Source organism: Stenella coeruleoalba (assembly GCF_951394435.1).
Source record: "Stenella coeruleoalba genome assembly, chromosome: 5".
In the NCBI taxonomy this organism is placed as follows: Eukaryota; Metazoa; Chordata; class Mammalia; order Artiodactyla; family Delphinidae; genus Stenella; species Stenella coeruleoalba.
In genome coordinates this window covers 32,951,428-32,969,086 of record NC_137150.1, presented here as the reverse complement: position 1 = coordinate 32,969,086, position 17,659 = coordinate 32,951,428, and the positions used below count along the sequence as shown (strand labels likewise).

Genomic DNA, 17,659 nt, shown 5'->3' with positions numbered 1-17,659 from the left:
TGCCAGGCACTTTGTAGATCTCCTTTTCTTTAGGGTCAGTTATTGGTGATTTATCTTCTTCCTTTGGTGGTGTCATGTTTCCCTGATTTTTCATGATCCTTGTGTCCTTATTTTGGTGTCTGCACATTTGAAAAAGTAATGACTTCTTCTAGTCATTATAGACTAACTTTGTCGGAGTAAGCACTTCTCTAGTCAGTCCAGCCAGAGATTCTGGGTGGGCTTGCTGCTGGAGTCCCTAGGCGGGTTGGCCTTGCTTCTGGGTTTGTGGGTGGGTGGGCCTAATGCCTGGGTCCATGGAAACTGGCCTGGAAACTGAATCTGTCATGGCTGGCCAGGTAGGTACCTGTGTCTACTGGGGCTGGTCAGGAGCTAGGTTCCATGACACAGTAGGTGCTCACTTCACTCTCCTTCCCCCGTGTGAATCATATCTCTCCATGCTGCATTGTTCAGGCTTGCAGGAGCAGTAACGTGGGTAATGTGGAACTGTCCTTTCTACCCTCTTCAATGCATCTTTTCTTATTTCTGTGTTATACCCAGGTGCTGTCATCTCTAACCTGGATTTCTTATCTCTCATGAAGGTATTCTTCTGTGTGGATGGTTATTCAAATTCATGTTTCTGTGAGAGGACTTGAGCTGAAAACTCCCATTCTGCCATCTTGCTGGTGTCACTTTCAGTGGTTTCTGTCCTTTCTGAAATTGCATGTTCATCACCTCTTCTCCTATTCTTGATGTTCACTCTTTTGAGACTGCATATTGCTTGTCATTAAGCTAAAAAAATTGGAATTAGCTGATTTGTTTTTCTAAACTTTCTGTGCAATTGTTGAGAATTATCTTTTGGACAAAAACAGGCATAATATTTGTACATCCATTTTTTTAAACAGCATAGTCCAAGTCTTCCCATGTTTAAAACACATTTTCCTTAGTCCATTTGTTTTTCACTCTAAAGGGCCGTAGAAAAACAATACAGAAAAAAATGCTGTATTATACGGCAGTGAAATAAAATGTTAAAAAGTTATAAAGGGGGCTTCCCTGGTGGCACAGTGGTTAAGAATCTGCCTGCCAATGCAGGGAACACAGGTTCGAGCCCTGCTCTGGGAAGATCCCACGTGCTGCAGAGCAACTAAGCCCCTGTGCCACAAGTACTGAGCCTGCACTCTAGAGCCCATGAACCACAACTACTGAACCCATGCTCCTAGAGCCCATGCTCCGTGACAAAAGAAGCCACCGCAATGAGAAGCCTGTGCACCACAACGAAGGGCAGTCCCAGTCACCGCAACTAAAGAAAGCCCACGTGCAGCAACGAACCCAACACAGCCATAAAAAGAGAAAAAGTTATAAAGGTTAATATCAGTTAAATTAAGAGTCTAAATTTAGTTTAAACTTGTGTTTAGGAGAACTAGGCCTTATCAGCTTTGAAGCATTTGATAGTCCTCTGAATCCCAAGATTTACTATGTTTACATGGCCTTATGGCAAGAGCTGAATATAATGTTCGTCTTTTTTTCCTTTTGAGTTGTTTTTTAATTGTAAAATATACTACGTGTAAAAGAGTATATGTGCCACATATATTGAGTTTAAAGAATAGTAAGGTGAATACCCATGGATGCACCACCTTGCTTAGAAGGCCCAATGTGCTCCTCCCCAAATGCTTTTCCCTGTATTAATTCTTTGTTGTTGTTTTTTTTACAACTTTATCGGAGTATAATTACTTTACAATGGTGGTGTTAGTTTCTGCTTTATAACAAAATGAATCAGGTATACATATACATATGTTCCCATATCTCTTCACTCTTGCGTCTCCCTCCCTCCCACCCTCCCTATCCCACCCCTCTAGGTGGCCACAAAGCACCAAGGGGATCTCCCTGTGCTTTGCGGCTGCTTCCCACTAGCTATCTATTTTACGTTTGGTAGTGTATATATGTCCATGCCACTCTCTCACTTTGTCACAGCTTACCCTTCCCCCTCCCCATATCCTCAAGTCCATTCTCTAGTAGGTCTGTATCTTTATTCCTGTCTTACCCCTAGGTTCTTCATGACACTTTTTTTTCTTAAATTCCATATATATGTGTTAGCGTACGGTATTTGTCTTTCTCTTTCTGACTTACTTCACTCTGTATGACAGACTCTGGGTCCATCCACCTCATTACAAATAGCTCAATTTCGTTTCTTTTTATGGCCTAGTAATATTCCATTGTATATATGTGCCGCATCTTCTTTATCCATTCATCCGTTGATGGACACTTAGGTTGTTTCCATCTCCTAACTATTGTAAATAGAGCTGCAATGAACATTTTGGTACATGCCTCTTTTTGAATTATGGTTTTCTCAGGGTATATGCCCAGTAGTGGGATTGCTGGGTCATATGGTAGTTCTATTTGTAGTTTTCTAAGCAACCTCCATACTGTTCTCCATAGTGGCTGTACCAATTCACATTCCCACCATCAGTGCAAGAGTGTTTTCTTTTCTCCACACCCTCTCCAGCGTTTATTCTTCCTAGATTTTTTGATGATGGCCATTCTGACTGGTGTGAGATGATATCTCATGGTAGTTTTGATTTGCATTTCTCTAATGGTTGATGATGTTGAGTACTCTTTCATGTGTTTGTTGGCAATCTGTATATCTTCTTTGGAGAAATGTCTGTTTAGGTCTTCTGCCCATTGTTGGATTGGGTTGTTTGTTTTTTTGTTATTGAGCTGCATGAGCTGCTTGCAAATTTTGGAGATTAATCCTTTGTCAGTTGCTTCATTTGCAAATATTTTCTCCCATTCTGAGGATTGTCTTTTGGTCTCGTTTATGGTTTCCTTTGCTGTGCAAAACCTTTGAGGTTTCATTATGTCCCATTTGTTTATTTTTGTTTTTATTTCCATTTCTCTAGGAGGTGGGTCAAAAAGGATCTTGCTGTGGTTTATGTCATAGAGTGTTCTGCCTATGTTTTCCTTGAGAGTTTGATAGTTTCTGGCCTTACATTTAGGTCTTTAATCCATTTTGAGCTTATTTTTGTGTATGGTGTTAGGGAGTGATCTAATCTCATACTTTAAAAGTACCTGTCCAGTTTTCCCAGCACCACTTATTGAAGAGGCTGTCCTTTCTCCACTGTACATTCCTGCCTCCTTTATCAAAGATAAGGTGACCATATGTGCGTGGGTTTATCTCTGGGCTTTCTATCCTGTTCCATTGATCTGTCTTTCTGTTTTTGTGTCAGTACCATACTGTCTTGATTACTGTAGCTTTGTAGTATAGTCTGAAGTCAGGGAGCCTGATTCCACCAGCTCCGATTTTCGTTCTCAAGATTGCTTTGGGTATTCAGCGTCTTTTGTGTTTCCATACAATTGTGAAATTTTTTGTTCTAGTTCTGTGAAAAATGCCAGTGGTAGTTTGATAGGGATTGCATTGAATCTGTAGATTGCTTTGGGTAGTAGAGTCATTTTCACAATGTTGATTCTTCCAATCCAAGAACATGGGATATCTCTCCATCTGTTTGTATCATCTTTAATTTCTTTCATCAGTGTCTTATAATTTTCTGCATACAGGTCTTTTGTCTCCTTAGGTAGGTTTATTCCTAGATATTTTATTCTTTTTGTTGCAGTGGTAAACGGGAGTCTTTTCTTGATTTCACTTTCAGATTTTTCATCATTAGTATATAAGAATGCCAGAGATTTCTGTGCATTAATTTTGTATCCTGCTACTTTACCAAATTCATTGATTAGCTCTAGTAGTTTTCTGGTAGCATCTTTAGGATTCTCTATGTATACTATCATGTCATCTGCAAACAGTGACAGCTTTACTTCTTCTTTTCCGATTTGGATTCCTTTTATTTCCTTTTCTTCTCTGATTGCTGTGGCTAAAACTTCCAAAACTATGTTGAATAAGAGTGGTGAGAGTGGGCAACCTTGTCTTGTTCCTGATCTTAGTGGAAATGCTTTCGGTTTTTCACCATTGAGGACGATGTTGGCTGTGGGTTTGTCATATATGCCCTTTATTATGTTGAGGAAAGTTCTCTCTATGCCTACTTTCTGCAGGGTTTTTATAATAAATGGGTGTTGAATTTTGTCGAAAGCTTTCTCTGCATCTATTGAGATAACCATATGGTTTTTATCTTTCAATTTATTAATATGGTGTATCACATTGATTGGTTGCGTATATTGAAGAATCATTGCATTCCTGGAATAAACCCACTTGATCATGGTGTATGATCCTTTTAATGTGTTGTTCGATTTTGTTTGCTAGTATTTTGTTGAGGATTTTTGCATCTATGTTCATCAGTGATATTGCCCTGTAGTCTTCTCTCTTTGTGACATCCTTGTCTGGTTTTGGTATCAGGGTGACGGTGGCCTCGTAGAATGAGTTTGGGCGTGTTCCTCCCTCTGCTATATTTTGGAAGAGTTTGAGAAGGACAGGTGTTTGCTCTTCCCTAAATGTTTGATAGAATTCGCTTGTGAAGCCATCTGGTCCTGGGCTTATGTTTGTTGGAAGATTTTTTTTTTTTTTGAGGTACGCGGGCCTCTCACCGTTGTGGCCTCTCCCGTTGTGGAGCACACGCTCCGGACGCGCAGGCTCAGCAGCCATGGCTCACGGGCCCAGCCGCTCCACGGCCTGTGGGATCTTCCCGGACCAGGGCTCGAACCCGTGTCCCCTGCATCGGCAGGCAGACTCTCAACCACTGTGCCACTAGGGAAGCTTGTTGGAAGATTTTAAATCACACTTTCAATTTCAGTGCTTGTGATTGCTCTGTTCATATTTTCTATTTCTTCCTGATTCAGTCTTGGCAGTTTGTGCATTTCTAAGAATTTGTCCATTTCTTCCAGGTTGTCCATTTGATTGGCATAGAGTTGCTTGTAGTAATCTCTCATGATCTTTTGTATTTCTGCAGTGTCAGTTGTTACTTCTCCTTTTCTAATTCTATTGATTTGAGTCTTCTCCCTTTTTTTCTTGATGAGTCTGTCTAGTGGTTTATCAATTTTGTTTATTTTCTCAAAGAACCAGCTTTTAGTTTTATTGATCTTTGCTATCGTTTCCTTCATTTCTTTTTCATTTATTTCTGATATGATCTTTATGATTTCTTTCCTTCTGCTAACTTTAGGGTTTTTTTGTTCTTCTTTCTCTAATTGCTTTAGGTGCAAGGTTAGGTTGTTTATTCGAGATGTTTCCTGTTTCTTAAGGTAGGATTGTATTGCTATAAACTTCCCTCTTAGAACTGCTTTTGCTAAATCCCATAGGTTTTGGGTTGTCCTGTCTCCATTGTCATTTGTTTCTAGGTATGTTTTGATTTCCTCTTAGATTTCTTCAGTGATCACTTCGTTATTAAGTAGTGTATTGTTTAGCCTCCATGTGTTTGTATTTTTTACAGATCTTTTCCTGTAATTGATATCTAGTCTCATAGTGTTGTGGTCGGAAAAGATACTTGATACAATTTCAGTTTTATTAAATTTATCAAGGCTTGATTTGTGACCCAAGACATGATCTATCCTGGAGAATGTTCCATGAGCACTTGAGAAAAATGTGTGTTCTGTTGTTTTTGGATGTATTGTCCTATAAATATCAATTAAGTCCCTCTTGTTTAATGTATCATTTAAAGCTTGTGTTTCCTTATTTATTTTCATTTTGGATGATCTGTCCATTGGTGAAAGTGGGGTGTTAAAGTCCCCTACTATGAATGTGTTACTGTCGATTTCCCCTTTTATGGCTGTTAGTATTTGCCTTATGTATTGAGGTGCTCCTATGTTAGGTGCATAGATACTTAAAATTGTTATATCTTCTTCTTGGATCGATCCCTTGATCATTATGTAGTGTCCTTCTTTGTCTCTTCTAATAGTCTTTATTTTAAAGTCTATTTTGTCTGATATGAGAATTGCTACTCCAGCTTTCTTTTGGTTTCCATTTGCATGGAATATCTTTTTCCATCCCCTTACTTTCAGTCTGTATGTGTCTCTAGGTCTGAAGTGGGTCTCTTGTAGACAGCACATATATGGGTCTTGTTTTTGTATCCATTCAGCCAGTCTGTGTCTTTTGGTGGGCACATTTAATCCATTTACATTTAAGGTAATTATTGATATGTATGTTCCTATTCCCATTTTCTTAATTGTTTTGGGTTTGTTATTGTAGGTCTTTTCCTTCTCTTGTGTTTCTTGCCTAGAGAAGTTCCTTTAGCATTTGTTGTAAAGCTGGTTTGGTGGTGCTGAACTCTCTCAGCTTTTGCTTGTCTGTAAAGGTTTTAATTTCTCCATCAAATCTGAATGAGATCCTTGCTGGGTAGAGTAATCTTGGTTGTAGGTTTCTGTCCTTCATCACTTTAAATATGTCCTGCCAGTCCCTTCTGTCTTTCAGCAGAGTTTCTGCTGAAAGATCAGTTGTTAACCTTATCGGGATTCCCTTGTGTGTTATTTGTTGTTTTTCCCTTGCTGCTTTTAATACGTTTTCTTCTTATTTAATTTTTGACAGTTTGATTAATATGTGTCTTGGTGTGTTTCTCCTTGGATTTATCCTGTATGGGACTCTCTGTGCTTCCTGGACTTGATTAACTATTTCCTTTCCCATATTAGGGAAGTTTTCAACTATAATCTTTTCAAATATTTTCTCAGTCCCTTTCTTTTTCTCTTTTTCTTCTGGAACCCCTATAATTCGAATGTTGGTGCGTTTAATGTTGTCCCTGATGTCTCTGAGACTGTCCTCAGTTCTTTTCATTCTTTTTTCTTTATTCTGCTCTGCAGTAATTATTTCCACTATTTTATCTTCCAGGTCACTTATCCGTTCTTCTGCCTCAGTTATTCTGCTATTGATCCCATCTAGAGGATTTTTAATTTCATTTATTGTGTTGTTCATTGTTGCTTGTTTCATCTTTAGTTCTTCTAGGTCCTTGTTAAATGTTTCTTGCATTTTGTCTATTCTACTTCCAAGATTTTGGATCATCTTTACTATCATTATTCTGAATTCTTTTTCAGGTAGACTGCCTATTTCCTCTTCATTTGTTAGGTCTGGTGGGTTTTTATCTTGCTCCTTCACCTGTGGTGTGTTTTCCTGTCTTCTCATTTTGCTTATCTTACTGTGTTTGGGGTCTCCTTTTTTCAGGCTGCAGGGTTGTAGTTACTATTGTTTTTGGTGTCTGTCTCCAGTGGCTAAGGTTGGTTCAGTGGGTTGTGTACGTTTCCTGGTGGAGGGGAGTTGTGCCTGTGTTCTGGTGGATGCAGCTGGATCTTGTCTTTCTGGTGGGCAGGTCCACGTCTGGTGGTATGTTTTGGGGTGTCTGTGGACTTGTTATGATTTTAGACAGCCTCTCTGCTAATGGGTGGTGTTGTGTTTCTATCTTGCTAGTTGTTTGGCATAGGGTGTCCAGCACTGTAGCTTGCTGGTCGTTGAGTGAAGCTGGGTGCTGGTTTTGAGATGGAGATCTCTGGGAGATTTTCGCCATTTGATATTATGTGGAGCTGGGAGGTCTCTTGTGGACCAGTGTCCTGAAGTTGGCTCTCCCACCTCAGAGGCACAGCATTGACTCCTGGCTGCAGCACCAAGAGCCTTTCATCCACATGGTTCAGAATAAAAGGGAGAAAAAGAAGAAAGAGAGAGAGAGAGAGAGAGAGAGAGAGAGAGAGAGAGAGAAGGACGGAGGGAGGGAGGGAGGGAGGGAAGAGGATAAAATCAAATAAAATAAAGGAAGATAAAATAAAATAAAATTGTTAAAATAAAAAATAATTATTAAGAAAAAAAATTTTTTTAAGGAAAAAAAAAATGGACAGATAGAACCCTAGGACAAATGGTGACAGCAAAGCTATACAGACAAAATCTCACACAGAAGCATACACGTACACACTCACAAGAAGAGGAAAAGGGGAAAAAAATCATAAATCTTGCTCTCAAAGTCCACCTCCTCAATTTGGGATGATTCGTTGTCTATTCATGTATTCCACAGATGCAGGGTACATCAAGTTGATTGTGGATCTTTAATCCGCTGCTTCTGAGGCTGCTGGGAGAAATTTCCCTTTCTCTTCTTTGTTCGCACAGCTCCGGGGGCTCAGCTTTGGATTTGGCCCCGCCTTTGTGTGTAGGTCGCTGGAGGGCGTCTGTCCTTCGCTCAAACAGGACTGGGTTAAAGGAGCAGCTGCTTCTGGGGCTCTGGCGCACTCAGGCCCGGGGGGGAGGGAGGAGCACGGAGTGCGGGGCGGGCCTGTGGTGGCTGAGGCCGGCGTGACGTTGCACCAGCCTGAGGCGTGCTGTGCGTTCTCCCTGGGAAGTTGTCCCTGGATCCCGGGACCCTGGCAGTGGCGGGCTGCACAGGCTCCCGGGAGGAGAGGTGTGAATAGTGACCTGTGCTCACACACAGGCTTCTTGGTGGTGGCAGCAGCAGCCTTAGCATCTCATGCCCCTCTCTGGGGTCCGCGCTGTTAGTCGCTGCTCGCGCCGGTCTCTGTAGCTCCTTTAAGCAGCGCCTTGTTTTTTCTTGCCACCTGCCTGCTTGAGTTGGTATGTCAGTCTCCTCCTGCCCTTGGACTGGGCTTTACACCATCAGTTATACTGGTTCTCAGGCCTTTGGACAGGGACTGGAATTATAACCACTCGCTTTCCTGGGTTTCCAGTTTGCAGATGGCAGATGATGTGATTCTTAGTTTCCTTTATCACTCATATTTTTCTGGGCAGTTAAAGCATTTTTCAGTATGAGGAATATATAATCATGGTTCTCTCATTGTCCAGAACTGGGCACGTGGCCACGTCCAGCAGCAGTAGATACTGACTTCTTCTCTGGGCTCCAGCCTGCTGTCCCCACGACTGTCGCGGCTTCGGCCCCCGGGGCCCCTCCAGAGCCGGCAGCCTCAGTGAGGCTGCCCTCCCCTCGGGCTCCGGGGCAGTTCCATGACAGCGGAGGGAAGAGACCCCGAGCCGGGAGTTCCAGCTCTGTGGAAACGTGGGCTCCGTTCTCTAATTATTTGTTTTTAAAATACGTTTTACATCTATGTGTGTCTTTCTAAGCAAGGTATTTAGTTTTCCTGTGGATTCTTCACTAGTTTTCATGAAATCTTACAGCACCAAGAAACGCTTTATTTTGTAAGGAAGCAGATTGTCAGCCTGTATTCCTCTGCTTCTGGACAGCAGAAAGGGGGAGAGAAGTAGACAAATGAGCCTTGCTTTTGCAATTCTTATTAGGGCCAGCAGGTGGCAGTTAAGTGACTTAAATTGGGAAAGTGTTAGTGGTTAAAGAGATTGGAGAATAGTAATTGTACCCAAACTGGATATGAGAGTCTATAGTTTCTGGATTTCTAAGCTCTGTATCCAGATAGACTCAAGGTAAATATAAATACCCTATCTACCCACACTTCACTTTCAGAAACTTTTCAGAAAGGTTTTATAATACTTATAGCGGGTAATTTAAAACTGTATCTTAAAATGGCATCATGCAGGAAATGCTAGTAGAAGGGGGCACTGAACTGGAAGAAGGTTGGTGTGACCTTGGTTCATTAGTGCCCTCCTGTCATCTGGCCATGTTAGGTTGGATCCGTATCCTGTCTGTCCAAGAGAGTGACCTGTAAATGCAAATATTCAGCAATCCTAATAGCATAATTGACAGTTTTATGATGAAGTATTTAAATGAGTGCTGAAATATTTAGGAATTAATATAACTTCCTAAAGGCCTTTAATTGTTATATAAAAATTAAGCTCTTTTTGCTTCCTGACTCATTTTCCTTTTGTCTCACAGCAATACCTTACGAGTCACCCGTTCTGCTGCCCCCAGCATACTGGACAGTTCTAGCACTGCCACTGCTCAGCTGGGAAAGAAAGGCAAAGAATTTGAATTCTCACAGTTGCCCCTCAAAGTGGAGTTCCTGGAGTGCAGTGCCAAGGGCGGAAGAGGGGACGCTGGCTCTGCTGACATCCAGGACTTGGAGAAGTGGCTGGCTAAAATCGCCTGAGGGCCAGATGCAAACACAAGACGCGAATGTGTATGTGTGTGACTGACAGTTTTGGAAAAGGATGTGGTGGTCTGGAGTTGATAAAGAAGGGGTACAAATATAGTTAGGAACTTTTCCTTGTTCTGGAAACAAATTATTGTTGAAACCAGTGTGGAAGTTTTTAAGTTCAGTTCTCCCTTATTGCTTTCAAGCTAGTTAGTTTTATTTGATTCGTGTCTTCCCTTTTCAAAGTGTATGTAAGGTCCCTTTAGCATATGCTTGATGTAAGGTCAAGGTCTAACAAGCCGACCTCACGTAGAGAGGATATTATCATGAGAATATAATATCATCTAAAATGTTTTCTTGTCCTCTGCTTCTGTGCTTTGGTCTCTTTTTCCTGGAAACAAACCTGTCTGTGTATGGAACTGGGTGATTTCCAATTGCCTTTGACATTCATGGGCAGTACATCATCTAGTCCTCTGTGAATTTTCAGATTTGTAGGTGCAATTACAATATGGTCTCCGACATGTGAAGGAAGGTTGAAAACAGCAGGGCTGTGTTGACAGTGGTCTGTTCTTCATCAGCTCAGTGACTTGTCCACACTCCAGCCTCATAGCACTTAGGTTTCAAAAACATGTTGTGAACCCTAGGAGTCGTCCCCAGGTGATAGAACTATAAGCGCTAAATCCCCCAATGCTACTAAAATGTACACTAGAAATGTACGTTCTAGTGGTTTCCCTTAACTGGGGAATATGTGGAGATTTAGAAGCTGTTCTGTTTTTCTGGATGCGTGAATGCTCCTGGGCTATCTTCATGTGCTGTTTGATGAGCTCCTATCTTGTACTGTCAGCTTGAATGCTGTGGAACAAATACAAAATGAAAAAAGTTCTCTGTAGATTTTTAAAGTGCATGTTCACTGATGGTTTAAGAAAAATGGCATTTTCAAAGTGATGTTCTTCGCTGTCTTCTTAAATGTATGGCTTTTTTAATGGCTTTTATAAATGATTAATACATTTCTTGGTAAACAAAACAGCCTGTCTAGCTTAAAGCATTTAAATAGAGTGGTAGAGTAGGTACAAATGGGAGCACGTTTTAGGATTCAGGCCCAACTCCAAGTTTCCAGGGCCTAATGATTGCAGTGTACATAAGAAGAAACTCTTCAATCCCTAGCTCACACACTCAGGGACAAGCCAACTAAAGCCTCAAAGGAGACAAGGGTGGCTGTGGATAAGTGAGACACTAATCGCAGAGCAGTGTGGGAAGTGCAGTTAACAGGAGAGGCGCAGGGTGCTCCAGGAGTGTGCAGTGGGGCGCCTAACCCAGTCTTGAGGGATGGGGAGAGGCAAAGGAGAAAAGCATGGAGCTGATGACGTCCCAGTGAGTGTGGCCCCCACGTACATACACTACGGCCCAGGCCTCTGCCTGCTGTCTCCCCTTCCTGTGTGTCACTCTGGCTCCGAGTGAGGGGACCCCAGGGCCCCTCCTCCCCCGCCTGCACACCCTGCATCACACACCTTGCTGCTGGAGTATGAAATAAACCCAAGCTCGCGCGGAGAAGACGTTAAGAGTATGACCGTGGCAGGGTTCTTACTGGGAAGCCTCACTGCTGCTAATGTTATTACTGTCTTTTGGACTCTTTCTTGCCCTTTCCTTATTAGCCAAGTAGTAATTTAAGGAAGTGGGTAAGATCAGTGAACCGGAAGCCCAAAAGGAATCTGATGAATGTGACATGTTCACATAATCATAGGTAATGCTCACCTGAATAAACATCAATGGCTTGATGCTTCCGTTAAGAGGCGTGTGTGTTCTCTCAGCTTTTTTGATGTTTTTTTCTGGTAATAAACTGTTTTACTTTATTGGAGGAAGCAATACACAGAACAAGTGACTTGAAGAAGGGGAGCAAGGTTGAATTTTATTCAAGACCTAAAGATGATCTTTTGCAAAAGGAAAGTTATGTCTCAAACAGTGATTCTCAGATGTTAGTGTGCATCAGAATTAACTGATGCCTGTTAAAGAGCTCACCTGAGGACCCTGCTTCTGAACATTCAATTCAGCAGTAGATCGGGTGTGGTCTCAGGAATCTGCATGCTTAACGTGACCTCTACCAAGCACCTGGGGCTCCTGGGCGCACCCTCACAGGTGATGTGGCCTCCTGTAGTATCATGTGTGCCTTTAGTGTGTTTCGTTTCTAAGTTCTTTGGGCCACAAGCCCTGTGTAGTTTTGCTCACAGGGTGAAGGAAGCAGGCAGCCCGCATAGTCCCATCCTGCTTCCTAACCCTGTGCCACAGTCATCCCACTCTTGTGGGTCTGGGCCAGGGTGAGGTCATGGTGACTAGTCCTTGGGAGCTTGGAAGGGTTTTCAATGGGAGGTCAAATTATTTTCTTGTGGCACTGAACCCGTTCAGCCAAAGTAGGCCCATTTCTTCATGGGATGGCGAGTATGGCCAGAGTGGAAAGAGGGATGTCAGGTCACAGGGACCAGCAGACTAGGCATGACTGTATGTCACAGGTGAGACAGCTGTGGCTTGAAACACCTCCTTGGGAATACGGCAGTGTCTGAGCCACTGCATGTTGGGGCCGCTGAGACCTGCTCCCGGGGCAGCTGCCACCTGATGTGAATGGCCCTGTGTCCTGCGAGTGGGGAGGGGCAGGCGTGGTGTGGTGCCGGTGTGGAGACAACTGTGACGAGCAAGCCCTGGGCACTCACTGTCCTGGTACATACCACCCGCTTCCAGAATGGGGTCTCCGTGGGTACTGAGCACACCCGCACACTGAGGCCACCTGTTTCTTCCAGCTCTTTCAACACTTTCCGAGCATTTGGGGGCCTTGGTAGCCCCTCTGCTGCCAGGTGCCTGACGGTTTGCTGGGATCTTAGCTCCTGACCAACAACAGCTGCTATTGCTGGGGAGACCCTGAGGTCTGCTCCTTATATTTCCCCACGCCCTGTGTCTCAGCACCCCTGGGATTCCAGTGGTCCTGCTGTGTGTGAGGCACTTGGCTGTGTTCTATTGGTTTGAGATCATTTCAGCCAGAATGTTATGCTTTTTTTTTTCTTTCTTAAGGTTTGATTTAGAAAGGAATTATCAAAGCTTCAACTGGTTATGCCCATTCTCACCTAAAGGTGCATTAGCAGCAGTTTAGATGCTAACCTCTTCTATTTCAGCCCTTCAGTTACTTAAAGGAAGGTGGTTGGTTACCTGACCTGACTTCTGCACAGGCCAGTAGTCCCACTTCCTTGTTCAACTACGAAGCCCTAAACTGTTGACTACTCACAAGAGCCGTGTATGGCGTTTACTCATTCAGAAGACGCCAGGCACCGTACCCAGCTCCGGGAATACTAAGTATGGCACAATTCCTGCTTTTATGGGCATATGGTCACTTTCTGAGGTGAAGAAATGTGCCCTTTCCATGCGGCCCCTGCTCTCCCCTCATTAGCATGGGCTCCATCTTAGCTATACTGAGCCGCACCCCCATCCCCCCACTGCATGGGCCCCAAGGTCAACTGCCTCAGGGCTGCCCTCACCTTCACCCTTTCTCGTGCTGCTGCGCCACCCTTGCAGCCCCAACCTGACCCGTGTCTCAGTGTCTCCTGCGATCCCAGCATCCACCCTGTGGTCCTGTCGTGGGTGAGGCACTTGGTGTTCTTTTGACTTAAGAGGTTTTTGTTTCAACTAAAATATGCTTTTTAAAAAAATTTGCAGTTAGCACAGGATTATCAAAGCTCCTGTCTGCACCCTTGGTCACTGGACAGCAAAACACAGCTACAGTGATAGGGAAAGCCACCTTGAGCGACATCCCTTGATGGCAAGCAGGGCACTCCAGGTAGGACATTCACCACAACCCTAATCTTCACATTCACGTCTGGGGAAGCCCAACAGTGCTTCCTTCACCCGCGGGGGAAGGGGTTGCTGGGCGTCCGTGTAAGCACCATGCTCAGGGAGGTGACCCACTCCCCTTCCTGTCTGCAGTCGCGTGGCCCTGAACACCACAGTCTTGGGGAATGACTGCTTGTCCGGAACAGCTTTACTCTGGCTTTGATCTGGTCCGTACAAGCACGTGCACTTTGGCTCTCAGGCCCGGTGCCTCCTCTACCTTACAGTTTACACCTGGCAGCCAGGAAAGTTAGGCTCAGTGGGCAGGGACACCTAGTTCCTGTTCCTCCTAATCAGAGATGGCTTCCTTGAGGTGGCAGATTGGAGGGTGTTCCAGAAACTTTAGTACCTTTAAAGGGGAAAGATAATTTTAGTGAAGTTGAACTTGATGAAGAATAAGACCTGGTGAACTTGGCTTTCCCTATAGCCCCAGGATTCCCAGCATTATCAGACCAGGGCAATTCTGGGCCTAATCTTGGCCTTCGTGTCCTCTTTGGATTGGTCCTACCACTCTCCTGGCCTTCAGGGCCTTTTTTAGTCTGGAGGTGACTGAGACCTGAAGGGCCGTCTCAGGGAGGTTCTCTGATTGGTGTGGGGTGCCGCTGGAGGGGTACGAGGCAGCTTAGTGTCATCTGAAAGGTGATTATGGTTCACCTTGAATTCTTGCCTTTAAATACTTTCTAGAAATCACTGGAAGGGAGATCCAGCCCCTGTACCCACCCTTCCTAACCCTCATCCATGGCGAGTGGAAAGCAGGGATGACAGGAGGTATCACACAGCCCTGAGTCTCAGTTCTGCCTGGAGTTTCCATCAGCCTTTAGGCAGAATGCAGATTATGGAAGTGTGTGGATTTAATCTTATTAGTGGGTCCTGCCTTTTCCCCCTTCTGAATTGGAAAGCCCAGGTGAACAGAAGGGAGAAGCAAAGGGCTTTGGATGGTGAACACACCACCGGGACATGAGAGGAGGGTCTTCGTGGAGAATGCACTTGAAGAAACCTGTGTTGTCCACACCATGCCCCGCGCCCCCACCCATATATGACTGCACCACTTAGAAGCATTAGACAAGAGCCTTTGTGTTGAGAATTAGGACAGTTTATTGTTTGATCAACATGCTGAGTCTTCCACATTTTACACAGTTTTATGTAAAGTCAATGTGGCCATTTAAATCTGCTGAGCCAGTGAGAGATGGAAATGCCACCCTCTGTGCTCCTCACGGCCAATCACTTTTATGGGGACGGGCGAGGGGGAAGGTGACACACACGTGATACAGGCTGGCCGTCGATGTATGGAGGCTTCGCACTGGAAGGAAGGTCTGAACCCCACTGCAAGGATAAACCACGCCCTGCCTGGAGTGTCAGCCACACAGGGAGGCGGGGGGTCTGGTGTCCAGGGAGTTTACACACCGAGAGCTCAAGGTTTCGGAACACTGAAACAGTCCATTTCAAACAAAAAGTCCAAAGGGTGCCCTGGTCTGACAATCAGAGTGGACTTGGGGACTGGCCCTTCTTTGCAATGGAGGAGCCTGAAATGTACATGGGTTCTTTCCTGCCTCACTCGGCTATGCTGGACAGACTTACATCCGAACCAGAGTAGAGATGGCCTGAGGAGCACGCGTGCCCAGCAGCCCTGTGTGCCAGCGGACCGTCACATTTGTTACACACAGGCCAGCAATGGATGAAGAGTGGAAACACCTTGGTTCTGACTGCTTCTGGCTTACTGGGTGACCGTAAGCAAGTCACCCTTTTCAGTCTTGGTTTTCCTGCCTTGGCATAAGAAGGGTTCTGAGCTCTCCACCTCGATCAGCTGTAGCCAGGGGACAATGCCTCACATTTTTGGGGGAGAGGTAGTTAGGAAACTAGTGCGCACGGGTTAATGCACAGACACTTCAGCTCAGCTGCCCTTTGTGTGGCTCAGACATACCTCACAGCCCTCGGCTACGTGTTCTCACATCCTGACATCCTCACCCGCCTTCCGCCATGTGAAGGAATGAGGCTGCTCTGCCTGCAGGACACCGAAGCCAGCGGTGCCATTACTGTCACACCTGGTACTTGTGGGCAGGGGCTCCCAGCACTGACTGGCCACCAGGAAGACAGAGACATTGCACTCAAGATGTGTTCTGCACCCTTAGCTACCACCATACAACCCTTGTTTCTGTTGCCTGAGACACTGGAACTGATCTGGCCATGGCTCCTCGAACCTGGGACATTCCAGACCGATTGGGGATGCTGTCAGGAAGAGAGTCGTGACGATGATGGCAGGGAGGCCTCTGACTGAGTCAGCACTTGCTCGCCTTGGACCACACAGCTGCAGTTCTAGCACTCAAGATGCTGGTACCACACTTTCGCTCCGGCACATGTGTGCATTCATAAATATGCTTCCTGCTTTTCCCACCGTGTGCTCAATTTTTCAGATGCCCACAAAACAGGAGCTTTACTGACAGCTTTTCTTTGAGATTCCTCAAAGTAAAAAAGAGGGCTACAGAAGATGACCCTGCTCTACTCCCAGGTCAGGGCTGCTCTGTGGGGAGAGAGACTGAACCACGGGCTAAACTGAGATCCTTTCCTAAAAGGATTCCTCCCCTTTGCCTGGATTTGGCAACGGTGGGATACTCTCACTGCGTATGCTGAGGAATTTCATGATATTTTCTTCAAGGGAACCTGATCATTTCATTATTGAACCTTAACCCTGAGACAAGATCCTAGCTACAAGCAAGAGGGCAGTGATGGCACCTGCCCAAAACGGGAGCCAAGGAGCCAACACCCTTCTGTGCTGGAGGTCTGGCTGCCCTGACAGACCCAGGAATGAGGGGTGGAGATGAGGCCCAAGGAGGGTGCCCATGGAGCGGTGTGGCACCACCAAGATGGGAGGATGAGGGGAGGCAACCGCCCTCACCTGCAGAGGCCCACGGGGCTGGGAGAGCCCGGGCTCAGGAGAGAGGATGTTGTGTACGCACTGGAAAAGGAGGGCTCACCTACGCCACATCAAGCCACATTGTATCTACTGAGTCTCTTACTATTCTTCTAGGCTGTGATGGAAAAAAAAGTGGTGCCTTGGGTATGTGTGCACATGAGAAGAGGACTTTCTACCTTTTTTTACAAGAATGTTTTAAGAAAAAGTACTCTTAGTACCAAGAACATAAAAATCCACCATCCATTCATTCACTGAGACCCAAAGAGATCCCTGCAAATGGGGCTGTCCCAGGGGCCACAAGCAATGGCCCTCACTGCCAGCCAAGCCGGGTGCTGTCACCTGGACTCCTATGAATTCTCACCAGGTAAGTAAGCACTCTTCCAACAAGCACCACTTGGGGGTGTGCCATGGTGGGGCTACGGGCCCACGTGGGCATGCACACCTGTGCTTACAAGTACAGACAGAAAGAGTGCACATATTCCCAGGGGCTAGTTTTGCCTGTAGTTAACAAATCTATGCAGTATTTTATTGATGGCAAGACAATCACAAGTTTTGGGACAATATTAAGTATTTCTTATTTCAACACGCTGCAGTACTTTTGAATTTCCAAAACTGTTATCACAATGCAAGTTCCAACTTGAGAGGAGGAAGAACAAGAATATACATTGAGCACATGAATCTCTGTGAGAATGTGTGTGTGGAAGGTGTATACACAAATCTATCTCTATATATAATTATGTACACACATATAAAAACTCAACACTTGACACTGGAATTACGTTCGTACATTGGTCTATGCCTTCTGGAAGAGGAGCTCAGTGGGAATCCTGCTTCCTCTTTTCTTCACCCGAAGATACACTCCTCTCTAAAGATCAGCTCTGACACACAGTCTCTCCTTAGCTGAGTGTGTGACAGACCCACTGGACAACTTATCAATGAGTCCTGCCAGGTCCTGCTGCACTTACAGGCTGCCAGTTTGGATTAGTTTCTGAGAAGTTCCAA

The 17,659-nt window shown here is 44.8% G+C and overlaps 1 protein-coding gene across 1 annotated transcript in view; it reads left to right on the top strand.

The window, feature by feature from the left end:
• Positions 1-11,981, top strand: part of SRPRB (SRP receptor subunit beta) — a 39,068-nt gene extending 27,087 nt beyond the window's left edge. Inside the window, exon 7 of the mRNA XM_079921924.1 lies at positions 9,681-11,981. Coding sequence (XP_079778050.1) covers positions 9,681-9,894 — 214 coding nt within the window. The 3' untranslated portion in view covers positions 9,895-11,981. The remainder of the gene's footprint in view (positions 1-9,680) is intronic.
• The last annotated feature ends 5,678 nt before the right edge of the window (positions 11,982-17,659 follow it).